The 18,106-nt window shown below is 41.7% G+C and overlaps 1 protein-coding gene and 1 long non-coding RNA gene across 2 annotated transcripts; one reads left to right on the top strand and one right to left on the bottom strand.

Annotated features, from left to right (window-relative positions):
• Positions 1 to 99: 99 nt before the first annotated feature.
• On the bottom strand, positions 100 to 17,730 carry gpr156 (G protein-coupled receptor 156). The gene is made up of 10 exons (XM_077617921.1): positions 17,547 to 17,730; positions 17,343 to 17,456; positions 11,096 to 11,237; positions 9,548 to 9,675; positions 8,192 to 8,327; positions 8,012 to 8,122; positions 6,568 to 6,786; positions 3,733 to 3,969; positions 3,501 to 3,659; positions 100 to 1,903 (listed from the first exon to the last, which is right to left on the bottom strand). The coding sequence occupies exons 3-10, from the start codon at positions 11,210 to 11,212 to the stop codon at positions 806 to 808; spliced, it is 2,205 nt and encodes a 734-aa protein (XP_077474047.1). The 5' UTR covers positions 11,213 to 11,237; positions 17,343 to 17,456; positions 17,547 to 17,730; the 3' UTR covers positions 100 to 805.
• On the top strand, positions 4,491 to 5,876 carry LOC144087456 (uncharacterized). Its single transcript, XR_013304753.1, has 2 exons — positions 4,491 to 4,624; positions 4,689 to 5,876. It is a non-coding gene; the product is annotated as an uncharacterized LOC144087456 (long non-coding RNA).
• Positions 17,731 to 18,106: the final 376 nt, after the last annotated feature.

Raw genomic sequence — 18,106 nt, 5'->3', positions numbered from 1 at the left:
GGGCGTGTCCGGTTGATTGGTCGCCGGTCTTTTGGTCGCCGTCTTTTGAACGCCAGTCTTTTGGTCGCGGTCTTTTGGTCGTCCCGACCGCGGCAACGGGCGACCAAAAGACCGGCGACCAAACAAGGTAAAACAACACGGTCTACGCATCAATAAAAGCCAACAATGGCCATGAGCAGTTTCATTGAGCCGACATGTGAGTGTATAAGAGTTTGTATGTGCATGCGTTGTCCCTTTAAGAAGCTACGTCAGTCAGGGTCTTAACAAGTTCTCCAACAAAAAACAATAAAAGTCCGGGAAATTTGGAGCTTTTCTTTAGCCTAATAATTACTTGGGCATTAAGTATGACTAAATAGTAATTCGCAGGTTGTATTTAGGGAATTTGAGCAACGATTTAAATGGTAATTATCACTTACCTTCCGGGCGACCAAAAGACCAGCGACCAAAAGATCGGCGACCAAAAGACCGGCGACCATTCGACTGTGTATCGAGGCAGGGGACACCCTGAATCGGTGGCCAGCCAATCACAGGGCACAAGGAGACAAGCAACGATCCCACTCATACCTAGGGGCAATTTAGTGTCCAATCAGCTTACCATGCATGTTTATAGAATGTGGGAGGAAACCAGCGTACCCAGAGGAAACCCACACAGGCCCGGGAAGAACATGCAAACTCCACACAGGGGACCGGACTGGATTTGAACCCAGGACCCCAGAGATGTGAGGCCGACAGTCCAACCACTCGTTCCACCGGGCCGCCCTCAAATTAATTGAATTAAATTAAATAAAAAGCAGATAAAAGGTCTTTACACAAATGTGGGTTTTAGGTCTTCCTTGAACACGACTGGATGAGCAGAACGATAAAGATCGTTACTTCCGTACTCGCTGTCGGAAGAGTCTGAGGAGTCCGTGGTCAAGAGTGAGCCTCGTTGCAAGCACGAGTCGCAGTAGGGTCGGTGATAGAAACAGTAGTCTGTAGAGCTGCTAGAGTCTGATTCCCAGTACCTTCCAGGTTCCTGAGTGTTACCTGCTGTCTCTACGTCAAACGTGTCTGGAGAACATCTGCTAGATTTTGATGGCAAACTGCTAACTTCCCCATCTTGCACTTCAGAATGGCAGTCAGGAACACGCAGTGCAGTACAATCCTCAGTGATGCCACCTTTCGATGCGACCCTCTCAGGGTGCCGACAGCTGGTGTGGAACCGTCTACGTCTACGCGGGTGGAAGGGTGGTCGACGTTTCCTCATGGCATAGGGGGAGATGCTGGGGTATCGGAAGATCGGAGGAGGATGAGAGGAACGGAGAGAAATTGGAGAGAACGAAGAGTCCTCGGTAAATCTACTGTGAGAAGGACTCCTCGCAGATTTTAGGACAGTTTCCAAAACGGTGTCAATACTAAGTTCTTGGAGGATCTCCTGCAGTTTCTCGCTACTGACAAACCCGGCCGGTTTGACGTTCGGTCCTGAGGGGGATGTTGGTCTGTTGCTCAAGGTTTCAAAATGATCCAAAAGTCCAGGGGAATGGAAAGAGGTTACAAAATTAGCCGTTTCTGTTGCTGTCCTAAGACAGCCCCGAGGCTTGGGGGGTGTTTCTGTTATGGCTTTGGAAGGATCTCCATTCATTTTTCCACAATTTGGAGATAAAGCAAAAACAGGGGGACAGTCAAAAGATCGCGGACCACCCGATGACGAAGAATCAGGAGGCGAAGGCGAGAAATCAGACTTGACGTCGCTCTGAGAAGTTAGAAGGTGAGCGGTCTGGAGTTGAGTGGCCTGAGTAGAGGACGACTGGAGGTGGTCGTCTGCCTCCTGCTCCCCTGACTCCTGACTGGCCGACACCAAACGCAGAAGCTTGTCTTTGGCATTGCTCACCTGCTCTTGCAGGCTGTCGATCACAGCATTCTTCTGGAAACCCGAGAATAACATCAAGTTAAATCTTGCTGCGCATTGGCTTATAAAAATACTTATGTGCTGAGGTGATTGTTCATAATTACACACTGGAATCCCTCACCCGTAGGAGGATACTAGTTGTGAGTTGTTTTTTTCCCTTCTTCCACCCTTTTGTTTTCCCTTTTCTCATCTAAGGAATCAGGGTGCTGCACGGAGACCCGCCATTTTTCCCTCCCCTGTACCCACTGTTTGCGTGACCGGACGTTTCGTCAAAAGACGTTTGGTCCCCGGACGTTTGGTCCCCGGACGTTTGGTCCCCGGACGTTTGGTCCCCGGACGTTTGGTCGACCGGACGTTTGGTCGACCGAACGTTTGGTAGAATGGACGTTTGGTAGAACGGACGTTTGGTAGAACGGACGTTTGGTCGTCGGGTTCGCTCGCTGTCAAATTATGACAGAGAGTTTACTGTTGATATTTTGATACTAGATATTTAGATATTAAACTCTCTCTCTCTCATGATTATAATTTTGAGAGCTGGTTTCAACAGTAACAACCCGGCGACCAAATGTCCGGTCTACCAAACGTCCGGGGACCAAACGTCTTTCCACGAAATGTCCGAGTACCCCCTGTTTGCATCACTAAGTGATTGGAACTCGGGAATTATTTCCTTCTTCAGTTCCATATTTGATGACAATAGATATCAGATCATGTCTATTTTCCCGTACATTTCAATGACTGGATCACTAGAACTAGATATCTAATTGAACGGAACCGAAAGGCCAGCCCTCCCAGTTCCAATGAGTTTAAACACATTGCACAGCTGTTGCTGTCAATGGCAGCAAATGTTAACCTTTTCAGTGCCATTTACCATGAAAGGCATCCAAGCACGTGACTATTTTTCATCCTTCTGTTTTGAATTTGTGTCACCAGTAAACCTCCATTTCTATACATGGGAGAGATAAGTTAGTAATTATGAAGGTCTAGCAGTGCCAAAATGAAATAAATACAAAGTGAAAAAAAAATAAACAATAAAAAAAACATTTTATAATTATAGTTCATTCAAATTTAAGTAACTTAACATTAGAAAATGATAAAACAAATCTTGAGAATATCAATCCTTAATAAATATCATATTTGATGACACTTAAGTAATAATTTAATAGTGTATTCACTTGTTAATTTAATCTTAATTTTGGTACTACTATTCCTCCAAGGAGTGCAAAAATGTAGTTGAATTTTTTGGGGGGAAATAAATACGTCCATGAATAAATGACTGACTTCGGCTTATCCCCTTAGGAATTGTATTAAAATATATCAATAAAAATTCAAAACAAATATAAACTATGTGGAAATCCAGAAATACATATAGAGAGAAATAAAAATGTAAATATATAATACATATTCATTGATATTAATCTTGAAATGAATAAAGACTGAAATATTAATTTATTAGGCTCCAGCACCCCCCGCGACACTAGCGAGGATTAAGCAGTTCAGAAAATGAATGAATGAATATTATTCGTAAATAAAGATAATTCTCATTAACTCATTGGCTACAATTGAGGAACATAGACATCCAATCTATCTGGAAGTAACCTGTCCAGTCTAGTACCTCATTGAGGAGCTTCTTCATGGAGTTGTTCTCCCCGAGAAGGAAGTAGATCTCATCCTGGCTATAGACCGACTGCTGGCTCTTAGCAGGGCTGCTGAAGTACTTGGCCATCTGACTGGCATTGTTGTGATCCTCCTCAAAATGCCGCCACTCGGTGAGCTGATCATTTAAGCAATAGTGGAGGGAGTCATAATCGAAGAATAGTTCTTGTACTATTGTTCCGATTTCCTACCTGGGGTACAAAAAGCATGCAGTCGGTGGCCAGCGTGCAAATAAAAATGGCGCCGGCCACCGTGCCGCAGACCACGTTGGGCCAAGCCGGCATCCAGAGCGACACGGGGATGGCCACGCCCGAGCAAAAGGTGACCAGTGATGCCGTCGTCAGAATGGTGGGCGACTGGTTGACCGGAGGCCGGCTCACATCGCTGGTCAGGCCCGCCAGGTAAGTTCCGTACAGCAGCAGACAGCCCTGAATAAATGGAAAAAGAACATAGGTAGGAGAAAAGGGGGGAATTTAATAATGTCATGCAAAGATGAGAGGAAGATGTGAATGTGGAACAACAAAAAACACACTAGCATTTATTCTTCAGTGTAGGTTTGTGATTGTAGTCTTTAACTTTGCACCTTAAAAAGAACACTAAAAAATATGCATTTACTACTACCATGCACTATAAAGCGCATCTACCTCAACTTTCTAAACTTTCTAAAAATCTGGCGGTGCGCCTTATATATGGATCAATATTGGTTCATCATTGTATGAAATTCCCTTTAGCTACATTTAGTTGATGCATAACATAATTCCTAACCACTACTACTACTACATCTAGTGCATGCATAACACAATTCCCTACTACTACTACTAGCACAACCACCACCACTTCTACTAGTGTGTTTTATAATCTGGTGCACCTTATAGTGCGGAAAATATGGTACTTTAAATGTTTTATTGTACTCTTGTCAGGCCCCAGACCAGAGTGGTGGCTGTTTGTCCCTGCCATCCAATCACAGGCCCAGCCCCTAATGACTCAAGCGCTTCCAGGTGTGAGTCATTAGCCAGTGAAGAGTATTTAAAGCCACCAAGAACCTGACCACACTGCTGGATTGTCTTATCAGTTCGCTGTTAGGTACCTGCCCGTATTTTCTCCTCGCCTGCCTTTATTGATCTACGACCTCTTGTTTGGCTCCCAGGATTCCGACCACGCTCAGCCCCACGACCACGGACAACGACTTCGCCTTCGCCCTCGCCCTATGTACCCTCCACTCTGGACTTCACGGCTACCGACCTTCCTTCTACGACTAACGACTAGCCTACGCTATCCCCTCTTGTGCCTTTGCCCGTCTCTTGGACGATTCTAATAAAGATTCGAGAACCAGACTCTCAGCCCTTGCCTGCTTTGGGGTCCTCCATCCCCGATCGTAACCGCACGATCCAGCCAACATGGACCCCGCGGGCTCAAACCAAGCCCCCACCGATCATCCAGCGCCGCTCATTGACCAGCACAGCCAAGCAATCCACTTCCTTCTGACTGAGGTATCGAAGATGACTCAAACCCTCAAATCCATACAGGCACAACTCTCGCCCTTGCCTCAATCACAGAGTGCACGGCCAACCCCAGCCTCGCCAGAGGTAACCCCGGTATCGCCGCGCCGCGAACTTGTGCAACCGCCGCCCGCCCCCTACAGTGGGAACCTTGACACATGTCAGCAGTTCCTTTTTCAGTGCCGTCTGGTATTTGAACAACAGGGCCTTACCTACAGCACGGACCGTGCCAAGATCGCTTACCTTATCTGCTGTCTTCGAGATGAGGCCCTGGCCTGGGCGAGCGCCGAATGGGAGCGGGGCTCCAAGATATGCACCTCCTACGCTGAATTCACCGCGGAGATGCGAAAGGTCTTCGACCACCCGGGGGCCCTTCGTCGCAGGCCATATAGCCCGCGTAGGGGAGGGGGTACTGTCAGGCCCCAGACCAGACTGGTGGCTGGTTGTGCCTGCCATCCAATCACAAGCCCAGCCCCTAATGACTCAAGCGCTTCCAGGTGTGAGTCATTAGCCAGTGAAGAGTATTTAAAGCCACCAAGAACATGACCACGCCGCTGGATCGTCTTATCAGGTCACTGTTGGGTACCCTCTCGTATTTTCTCGCCTGCCTTTATTGATCTACGACCTCTTATTTTGCTCCCAGGATTCCGACTACGATCAGCCCCACGACCACGGACAACGACTTCGCCCTCGCCCTTTGTACCCTCCACTCTGGACTTCACGACGGACTTCACGGCTACCGACCTTCCTTCTACGACTAACGACTCTCCTACGCTATCCCCTCTAGTGTCTTTGCCCGTCTCTTGGACAATTCTAATAAAGATTCAAGAACCAGACTCTCAGCCCCTTGCCTGCTTTGGGGTCCTCCATCCCCGATCGTAACAACTCTATTTTTTTAAAAATGTTAATGATTCATGCATTCATTTTGTGTATCGCTTAATCTCATAATGGTGGTGGGGTGCAGGAGCCTATCCCAGCCGAGTTTGGGCAGGAGGTGGGGGACACCATGGTCGCCAGCCAATCGCAGAGCACCAGGAGACAGACAACAACCAGTCATACTCCCATTCATACCAAGGGGCAATTTAGAGTGTTCAATCTGCTTACCATGCATGTTTTTGGGATGTGGGAGGAAATTGGAGTACCCAGAGAAGACCCACAGAGGGAAAATATGCAAATTCCAGATGGGAAGGTTGGAACCCACCAGGGGTTGAACCCTCGATCAGAACTATGAGGCGGTTTTGTTAACCACCACCCACCACCATTCTAGAATGAAGAATAAAAACTAGCATATACACCAATCTAATGGAATTATACATAAATACAAATATATATATATATATATATATATATATATATATATATAATAAAATAAAAACTCGGTCAAACTAATTTGATAAACTCCACCAACCTGAACAAAACTGGATGAAAAATCCAAAACAATTATAACATTTGTAAACTCAACATACATTTTGACCCCAATTAGCCCTATAATGGTTATAATTGAAGAGAGGGAGGTCAATAACCTACCTTTTCAAGGACGATAATGAAAACCCACAGATCCGAGTACAGGGAAGAACAGGAATCCAGCAGGGACAAAGAATAGGAGACATCCTTCTCCACTTTAACGATGGCATGGAGTGATTGGGAACAGCGGGTGGGGTCCGAGAGGTTCCAGACGCTCAGGACTAGTAGATCGGCCACAATCAAGACCGCTACCATGGCCATTAGTTGAATGTCTCTGATGATCTGACAAAGGACATAGATACAATTATTGCCTACCTCTGATAGCGATAGATATCCATTCCGACCTTGATTCACAATTTTCACCTCCATATTCATGGATTTAATAGGGAGTAGAAATGCATTACTATGTAGGGAAAATCTTAAGAAAAATCATCGCACGTGGTATTTCTGAGATACTGTATAAACCGAAAGGATCGTCGGCTGAATTGCACATTCGTAAAGGGTGTTGTCTGATATGGATCTAATATGGATAAATCGGTTCAGAAAATGAGAAGTCACGTGAGCAATACAACCAGGAAGTGTGTCCGTAGCGGTTCCAGTTTGTCGTCCCTAGGTAAGATGGCAGCGCCCTGAGTCATAGACGTCAGAATACATTTTGTTAAGCGTTTTATCAGTTTATCTTTTCTCTATTTTGAGATAAATGGCCGCATTGTCTTGCGTTATGGCGTTTCATCTTTGTCACCTTACAGTTTCATGCACGTCAAGTCTAATTTGTGCGCATATAAGCCGTACCCTTGATTCAGTCATCATTTTTTGGGAGCAACAAATACAGCGTATATGCGAGAAAATACGGTAATTTTGTGGCATTTTTGCATCACTTCCTTGTTAACTCGTTAGTTAGCATTGACGGTGCTGAAGGTTCAATTGAATGAACTTTGTCAAGTTGTCAAGATCTGATTTCAATAGTTGTAAATCATCGAAAAGATACAAAAGGGCTTCAGAAACATACAATTCATGTGACATTTTTCAATTAATGATCAAATTAATGACATATTTACACAGTGTGACGACCCAATAAATGTGAATTTTAAATATGCGCATTGGCGGACATGAGCAATTGAAAGCACTGTAAGACTGCGACATTGCTCCAATAAACAGTCTTAGTAACCAATAGGGAATTCCGGATGAAATTCTCAGTATACCAGCTTAGATGTTTTTAAGAATGCTTTCATACAGGAAGATGCCGTTTGAAGGACATCATTTGAAACAAATAAAAATAACATCACCGTTTCTTGAATGGCATTTTTAAAAGGTTTCATTTCCTATAATACATGTTCCTTCTACCACTCTTGGTTATATTGTATTGTTAAAAAGTTCCTGTTTCTTTTTCCCTGTAATAAATAAAAAATACAATAGTAAAAGAGCAATCCTTTAACTTAAAATTGGGGCATTTTCTGGGGAATTTTATATATGCAAGGGGAGCTTTGCAAAACACCATAGCTCATACCACTCTCTTGTCAGGAACTCTCTGTGTGAAGACCCTATAGAGTCGCCAGGTTTTTCCTAAAATGGGTCCGAAGACCATGGTGCTGCCCAGACAGAGGGTCCAAACCCGGGCCTGGAAGAAGGAAGTGGACTAGTATGAGGATCTGGAGTAGATTTTCATCAATGGGAGAGCAATACTCACGTGCAGTACGGCTGTGGATACTTCGGTGGGAGGGTGGGGTGGCGCATCAACGGCAAACAGGAAGCCGCTGATGTACGTTAGGACGCTTCCTAAGAGACTCAGGATGTTCAGGTTAGGACTGGACATCTTCACTATTCTGGGGTCAAAACAAAAAGGCTGTTTGATAAGGAGGAATGGCAGTGCCAAAATCAAGTCAATAAATGCATCATTCAAGCATTAATGAAATCATCATCATGCATGATCAAAAACTAAAGGTATTATTTCAGTAATCATTTATTTAAATATATCCTTTTCAATATTTTATTTCAATTTTAATAAACATGTTGAATGCTTTCAGGGACACCCTAAATGGACAATTTAGAGCACATGTGTCAAAGTGGCGGCCCGGGGGCCAAATCTGGCCTGCCACATCATTTTGTGTGGCCCGGGAAAGTAAATCATGAGTGCCGACTTTCTGTTTTAGGATCAGATTAAAATGAAGAGTATAGATGTATATTAAATTTCCTGATTTTCCCCCTTTTAAATCAATAATTGTAATTTTTTAATCATTTTTCCTGTGTTTTTTAGTTCAAATATCATTTTGTAAAATCTAAAAATATATTTAAAAAAACTAAAATAAACACTGTTTTAGATCTATAAAAAAACTGAAAATTCAGGGATTTTAATCCAGTTCTTTTAATCCATTTATTTAAAAAAAATCTAAATATTATATCTAAAATGGTCCGGCCCACATGAAATCGAGTTGACGTTAATGCAGCCCGCGAACCAACCCGAGTCTGACACCCCTGATTTAGAGTGTCCAATCATCCTACCATGAATGTCTTTGGAATGTAGGAGGAAACCGTAGTACCCGGAGGAAACCCACGCAGGCGTGGGGAGAACATGCAAACTCCACACTGGTGGAGCGACCTGGATTTGAACCCCGGTCCCCCACTGTGAGGCTTAACTACTCAGCCGCCATGCAGCCTATCTATACACACATATTTCAACATTCAACTAAATGGAACGAATTCTGTAATGATTTTTCTCAAGATATATTTCAGTATTATACATTTAATGTTTTATTAAATGATTTGTATTTTCATTGATTATAAAATTGATGTACTTATTTCAGTTTTCATTTAATTTCAACATTCGCCTGTAGATACCAATGTATTCGTTAATTAATTTTCAAATCATTAGTATTGTATTTGCTTCCTACTTATGTGAACATTCGTTTATTTTTCTTGTTTTTTTATTATCTTATTTTGGCAGACAACAATATTCATATTGGAAGGCATTAACGAACATGTAGTATGTTTTCATTTTTACTTTATATCCTCTGCCTATTGGTCATAAACTTGTTAGTGTAGCTACCTGTTGTTTTTGCAACGCAATGTGAAGAGCAGGAAGCAAAAGGCAAGCAAAATGCCACAGGACAGCAGCGTCCACACCACCGTGCTCATCACCGACGAAAGCCGGCGTCTTGAGGGCGTCGCCACCATCTTTTCAACAACATACAGTATGACAGTTGGGCATTAATCGTTGGCTGCAATCGATCGCAAAAGACATCCTATCAATTTGGACCGGGGAGCCCTTCACTGGCTCTCACAGCCAGTCCAACCAGTTTAAATCAATTGAACGTCTATTATGACTTTTACATATACATATAAACATATGTATATATATCAGTGGTGTACCGTCAGGGCCTTCAAGGCCTTCTCTGCTGGCCTAAGAAATATCTGAATCATATATTATATTTTGTCCATCAATGCTTATTAAATAATACCAAATTGTCTGTCAGCTTCCTTTCATTGCTTTTCCCCCTGGTTGCACAGCTTCCAGATGTGTGTTTTCAAATTGAAGCATTTAACCAATCACATTTCAGCCGTTATTTGTTGCCAGGGTCAGAAATCTGCCGCAAGGCCTTCACAATCAGTTCTGCAGGCTCTGCTGCATTAAACAAGCGTCGATAAGACTGTTGCTTTAACCAATCAGATTTCGAGTTGGCAACACCACAATGCATTGTCGCAGGCGTAGGGATACGTCATTGCCTTGTCGCAGGCGTAGGGATACGTCATCGCTTTCACCAACTATGATTGGCTAGTGATTAGCCAGAGCTACCAAACAGTATCTGTAGCGAGCTGCACAAGCAAATATATTGTTGTGTTGATTTAAAGCCATTTTCAAGACGGAGTATGCCAGAAATACGACAGGACAGACTCGACTTTCAGCATTAGCTTCGATGGCGATAGAAAAGAAGGAAGAAAGAAAGGAGGATGGATACTGTGTACAGTTAAAAAGGATAATGGTGAGTAAAATATGGCTATATTCCTAAATAATATTTCAATTGTGGGCCCGGTTCTGATATCTGAAAAGCTCCAGTGTTTGTATTTAAGCTCCAGTGTTTGTATTTAATCACTAAATGCTACTAGGAAGTGGATTTTACCCCATTTTAGTGCAATTTTTGCCGTTTTGCCATTGACGTCCATTGCTGTCTTTTCCTGGGAAAATCACCCCCCGACCCGGTTGTAATGTCTGAAAAGCTCCAGTATTTGTATTTAATCATTAAATGCTGCTAGGAAGTGGATTTTACCCGTTGAAGGCGCTACGAGAAAATGCACGGACCGCCACTGATATACATACATACACATATATACATATCATATACATTTTAGGTCTTTTCCTATTATTTTTGGACTAACAATTTCTTTTGTCAAAAAAATAATGACCACCACCTTATATTTTAAAATGAATGTGTCATTTAAAAAAAAGACAATTTTGCCCAACAAATGTGTCATAGTAGTCAGTTTGTCATTGCATTCGGAGGCACTCCCTGTTCAAAATTGTCGGGCATTTCCTTGCGTTAATGGTCTACATTACTTCATAAATCTGAAAATTTCAATTAAAAAAACAACTTTTTACCCTTGTAAGACTGCAGAGTCTCTGAAGCACATCCATGCTGTCTTCCCTTTGGACCCCCAAGATGCCCAGGCATAGTGGGGAATCGCAGCGAGAGCTGCAGTTCCATGCTGCCTCCATGTCAGTCCACCTTCAGCTGGACATCCTGTCCAAGAACCAAATAAATGTTGTTTTACTGGGTGAACGACTGCAGTACTCGGAGCCGCCACAGTGGGACGCCGACACCCACGTGGATTTACAGATGGGATTTTATAAATAAGTAACAGGAAGATGCAACTTTTGGAAAAATTGCACAAGGGTGGTTTCCCCTCCCATATTTGTGGGACATTTTTGGGTCACTTCTTTGTTAACTTACTGGCTGCAGTAGACATACAATCCAAATGATTTAGATCAGGGGTGGCGAACACGCGGCTCTCGAGCCGCATGCGGCTACTGGCCAAAATTAATGCAGCTCTTTGCTTCTAATCATATTTTGTATATACTGTGGCTCTTGGCCTCATTTCAAGTTTCTCTTATTTTTATTCTCTCTTAAATACACTCAAAGTCACCGGGGCCCATTAAAAACAAATAATAAATTATAGTTTAAAGTATAGATTTTTTATGCTGCTTCTGATGAAATGGTGGCTCTTTGACTCTCACAGTTTAAAATTTTGACTCTTGTTCGGCACCCCTGATTTAGATGAAACCAAAAAAAATGGTCAAGTACATACAATTTCCATTCATATAAACAAAAACTGAAATGAATATATATCAAACTAATGCTAATAACGAATTAAATGTTGAAATATATATAGCAGAACATAGAGCCTCCAAAGTCTGCTCAAGATGTGTATAAAATATTTCATAATTATATATGTTATGTCTGTTTCATTTTTATGTACTTTTTTGTATATTTATTTCACCTTTCCACTCTGATCAGTGTATATTTATTTCCATTAGAACTTTTATGCATTAATTTCAACAAATATTTCAATTGTTTGTTGGAGTTTTTATTCAAATAAAAAATGGAAATGAAAACATTCAATGTTGAAATAAAAATGGAAAAAATGCATAAGCCGATTATTTCAGTATATCTATATATTATATAATAAAAATATTAATAAGTAACAATACCAAATATGGGCGGCCCGGTGGAGCGAGTGGTTAGCGCGTCAACCTCACAGTCGGGAGGTCCTGGATTCAAATCCAGGTCACTCCACCTGTGTGGAGTTTGCATGTTCGTCCCACGCCTGCGTGGGTTTTCTCCGGGTACTCCGGTTTCCTCCCACATTCCAAAGACATGCATGGTAGGATGATTGGACACTCTAAATTGCCCCTAGGTATGAATGGGAGCGTGGTTGTTTGCCTCCTTGTGCCCTGGGATTGGCTGGCCACCAATTCAGGGTGTCCCCCGCCTCTGGCCCGAAGTCAGTGTGGGTAGGCTCCAACACCCCCCGCGACCCTAGTGAGCAATGTTCCCTCTATTATTTTGTTTGTCTGGGCAGAAAGACAACCTCCCTGAGCACACTGAGTACCGGTGTAAGCAACATCCTCATTGCTCGCTATGGGCACACACCAGTATCACACCTGCCATAAGCAGGTGTATGTCTACTACACATAAATGATTTAGTAATAATAAAATGTAATGATTAATATCTATAAATGGGCGGCCCAATGGATGAGTGGTTCACGCGTCGGCCTCAGCTAAAAATAAATAAATAAATAAAATAAAATTGAGATTTTATTTTGTGCGCTCCATATGATTTGCTGTGCGCAGAGAAGATGAGAGTAGTGCGCAATTGCGCACGCGCGCAGCTTAGAGGGAACATTGCTAGTGAGGATAAAATGGTCCAGAAAATGAAAAAACAACAAGTATATTGTGGACTATCAACACAATGATATAATAAAGGCCTGTATCATATAAATCAATGCCTTTAAGCTTGAATTCTCAATTTTCCCAAGCAAAGTACAAGAATGACAAACAGTAAGTTTGTCATAGGGCCCGCAGGCACTTGCATCTTGCGCCGACATGTATACGTAGCTAGCTAGCGTGACTGAAACACTGGTTGTAAATCAAGTAAGGTTGACTATGACTCAACCGCATGTGGCTCAACATCACATTTTAGCTGAACACGTTTACCCGCCGTCTGAGTTGGGGAAGTCTCGTCCAAGCCGATGACGAGGCGGGACGTCATGACAATTCTCACACTCCTGTATGTGCTGTGGTAGTTATTAAAAGAACAGAACAGGCAGAAAAGGACGAAACATTGCAGTAACATTGACGGCAATGTATGTCCAATCCGATCGGGCCAGTCCAAATGGATTGGACGCAAGAGTTCATACTCCTGGGTTGGAACTGTTGTAAATAAAACTTTAAAACGTTAATCTATGATTAATCTTAAATAACAAATATAATAATAAAACACACATACATATAACTGCGATTGGCTGGCAGTCAGTTCAAGAGGCACCCTGTACGTTATTAGCTGGGCTCCAGCACCCCCGCAACACTTGAGAGAAGACAGAAGATGAGTGAATGAAAAAAAAATAGTAGATGGGTGGAAAATAATGGCAAATAAAACAGTATTATTAAATGAAAGAATAATAAATGACTGAAATACTTTATTGCATGTTATTAAAAAAATCAATAAAAGATACAAAATGCATGCAAAAAAAACAAAGCAAAATCTCACACTAATTATAAAACATTTGTTTAAATTGAGTTTAAAAAATATGTTTTTTAAATTAAATTTTAGAAATGTTTAATACAAAAAAATCATGTAAAAACATTAAGAATGTGACATAAGATAAAGCAAAATAAATACAAAGAAATGGAAAACAAAATAAAAAAATAATTTAACTAAAATTAAGGCTGGATGAAACATTTTTAAAAATAAAAGTACAAAAACAAAGAATAACAATAACGATAAAAAAGAAACAAATGGAAAATCTGATTAAAAATATAAATTTAAAGGATTTATGAAACAATGACTGCGTGGAAAATGAACAAAATAATGAAAAATAACATTTAAATGATATGAAAATAATTTTGTTTAATTGAATAAAAATATGGATTGGTGATTAATGGACAGAATTTATTTTAAAGGGTTTTGGGAGCCTTGCGTTTTTTTCCTAATAACAAATTGTTGCAAAACCCACCATGACCTACTTGTACAAAAATGAAAAGCGAGAGAACAGTAGTGAGAACAATGCCGTTACATAGTTGGGAAAGGTCCGCATTTCCTGTTCTGCTCATTTCCGTCACTTTTCCCACTTTAGTCCAGCCTCTTCCTACAGGAAAGGCCCATCTAGAAGGAGGCATTTCCTCCACATTTATTTAAAAAAAAAAGCTGGTGAGGACTTTGAGTTGAAAGTCATGTACGTATATGAGCCTGGCTTTCCACTGATCCGGTCTGACTTTTTAATGGAAGCCCGTTTTGTCTTGCAATGGGCCACTTTCAAGATTTAGATTAAGGGGGCTGGTGTAAATCCATCCGCCGAGGCATTCCACCTGCCTCCCTTTCGGAGTTGATTCTTTAAGCTGAGTTAGAATGCAATTTATTGGGGATAATCTCTGGCCACGTGTTGGTGCATTTTGAACCAGTGGCGCCTTAACAGACCCGTTACCGGACGTTTGGTCGCCGGACCCTTAGGAAGGGACGTCAGTGAGGGTCTTAACAAGTTCTGCAACAAAACACAATAAAAGTACGGGAAATTTGGAGCTTTTCTTTAGCCTAATAATTAATAGGGCATTAAGTATGACAAAATCATAATTCGCAGTTTGTATTTAGGCAATTTGAGCAACAATTTTAAATGGTAATTATCAATAACCTTCCGGGCGACCAAACGTCCGGCGACCAAAAGTCCGGCGACCAAACGTTTGAGTACCTAACAGAGCGGGGCGTTGACCACGATCTGCCCCAAGGTCCGCGGGTTCCTTTTCTGCCACTGACGGCGATGGACGTCCAATCCATCCCTGATATCGAATGAATGAACGTTCACCCTCCCGTTTCCAATAGTTTGGATGTCCACCGTGATAAACGCATTACAATTCATATCAAAAAAATGGTTGGTCATCTAGCAATGGCTGCCAATGAGTTCATTACGTTTAACATTCATTCATTTTCTGAACCACTTATCAATAAGTGCAAGGGGTGCTGTAGCCTATCCCAACTGATTTCGGGCCGGAGGCGGTGGCCAGCCGATCGCAGGGCACAAGGAGACACACAACAATTCACAAACACACACTCATACCTGGGGGCTAATTTAGAGTGTCCAATCAGCCTACCATGCATGTTTTTGGGCGAATGTGGGAGGAAATCAGAGTACCCAGAGAAAAGCCACACAGTTCCTGGGGAAAACATGCAAACTCCACACAGGTGGACCAACCTGGATTCGAACCCAGGACCCCAGAACTGTGAGGCTGATGCGCTAACCACTCATCCGCCAAGCCGCTATGTTTAATATGTTCTTATAAAATGACCAAAATTTATATTATATTATACCCGAGTTGTTTCATAATCTGTGACGCTAATATTACTTTTCTTGTAATGAATGAATTACACCCCCCCTAACACACATTTTTTTGTTTTATTGAAAAGAAAAGATGAAATTAAAAGAAATAAATGAATGTATATGTGGACCGGTGGACACGTGGTTAGCGCGTCAGCCTCACAGTTCAGGAGTTGAGGGTTTGATGAGAGGTGGGTTCTCCCTGGGATTGGCCCCCTGAGTAGGCTGGTTGAACACTGCTTGGTGCCCATAGTGAGCTGCGATAGGCTCTAGCACCCCCCACAACCCTTGTGAGGATAAGGGTATGGAAAATGAATGAATGAATGAGTAAATGCATGTAGTATATCTTTATATTTCATGTCTACCATCCGTAACCCTTTTGAAAGGGGTAGAACAACAACAAAAATGAGAAAATATTTAGAGCACATGTGTCAAAGTGGCGGCCCGGGGGCCAAATCTGGCCCGCCGCATCATTTTGTGTGGCCTGGGAAAGTAAATCATGAGTGCCGACTTTCTGTTTTAGGATCAAATTAAAATGAAGAGTATAGATGAATATTACATTTCCTGATTTTCCCCCTTTTAAATCAATAATTGTATTTTTTTAATATTTTTTTTCTGTGTTTTTAGTTCAAAAATCATTTTGTAAAATCTAAAAATATATAAAAAAAAAAAGCTAAAATAAACATTGTTTAAGATCTATAAAAACTGAATATTCAGGGCTTTTAATCCAGATCTTTTAATCCATTTATTAAAAAAAATCTAAATATTATATCTAAAACTGTCCGGCCCACGTGAAATCGAGTTGACGTTAAAGCGGCCCGCGAACCAACTCGAGTCTGACACCCTTGATTTAGAGGCTCTATAAAATGAATGGGAACATTTGAAGATTAACAATGTTTTTAAAGGGTGTAGTGACAATCAAAATAGAATATGATTTATTTGCTAATGGGTTGGTTGATTGGTCGTGGCATCCACAGTTTAATGTCATTGACGTCCAGTGCCATTTCACTGGGACGTGCAAATGAATAGTCTTAAGGGATTGGACGTCTAACGCCGCCAATGGTGGACAGATGAGTTAAATATTCATATGGGTTGGCCATAACCATATTTTGAAGTTTGATTGGTTTTGGGGTTGAGGCCGATTTTTAATAATTTGTATAAGGTTGTACAGTTTTTGACCAATTTAGTTAATTTACTCATTAAAAATATTCACAAACGTTATCCGCTAGTGTTTGGTTAAAACATAACGTTTGGCCAAAATATTACTAAATCTTCATTATACATACCTTTCCAAAGCCACGTTCAATTGCTGCAAAATATGTAAATTTTTCATCATTTTCAACTGCAAAAAAATTCTATTGGTGCTCAATATTTAAAAAAAAATCCTCAAACTGGAAATACCTCAAATTGTACAAAACACCAGCTTTAATTAAACAATTGTCTCCTGTTGACCATGATAAAACATTCAATTCATTTAAATTGGAAGGACTAGCTTGAGACTGCCCATGTTTCAGTCCACTGACACCACTGGACGTCCAATCCACTTGGAGTGGGAGGGGCAAAGGACCAAATGCTCATTCAGCCCTCCCAATCCAAATGGATTGGACATCCCGTATCGTCAATAGCAGCCAACGAGTTAACAAGGAAGTGACTGGTACCCATAAAAGATCCAGATCAAGATCAAAACTTTTTAAACAACTCTGGTTCATCGATCTACGTCATTAGTAGCTAATGAGTTTAATTTACATTTTCACATTACCTTGGTACAATTCTGACGAGTAGTCCTGAGCCCGGAAAAAGCAGAAACCAGGAGCATGTCCTTCTCGTGTTCTAGCCTCCCACTTGATTAGAATCCCGGCATTTGGTGCGCCTCCTGTCAGGAGAAACTGAGTGAGTGAGGCGGGAGGTGTGCGTGTGTATGTCACAGGAAGGGTGTGTGTGTGTGTGTGTGTTTAACACTCACACATTTCCAGCCAATAGGGTAAAAAGTATGATTGGACATGTGGTACAGACAGGACGTTGTGGCACATGTAAGAGTCTGCAATGTAAATAAATAGGCCAGTGAGTTATAAAGGAACAATAGTGGTTTTGTAACTTGGTTGTTTTGAAAGTAGAAGCATATTTTACATTGAATTAGCACCATTGAATCCACGCTCTTTAATAATACCCCCTAAACAACAAGTGTCAAACCGATCCCTAGAAGGGCCAAGTGGGTGGAGGTTTCCCTCCCTACTAAAATTAGGAGGCCTGCTGGAAGGAGCAGCAACTGACTGCAATCAACTGATTACAGTTGTACAGATTGGTGAAAAGGTGTCATCTTGGAGGGTTGGAATGAAAATCTGCACCCACTTGGCCCTGTCTGGAATGAGTTTGACATCTATGCCCTAAACCAGGGGTGACCAACTCCGGTCCTCGAGGGCCCCTGTTTTCCATTTAAGCCAAAAATGGTAATCGGCTCATTTAGTGATAAATTAAATAAAGGTCTGAGTCAATTGCTGGGTTAATTTGTAGCTACTAAAAGTG

Source organism: Stigmatopora argus, chromosome 13 (assembly GCF_051989625.1).
Source record: "Stigmatopora argus isolate UIUO_Sarg chromosome 13, RoL_Sarg_1.0, whole genome shotgun sequence".
NCBI lineage: Eukaryota > Metazoa > Chordata > Actinopteri > Syngnathiformes > Syngnathidae > Stigmatopora > Stigmatopora argus.
This window is presented reverse-complemented; position numbering and strand designations above follow the sequence as displayed.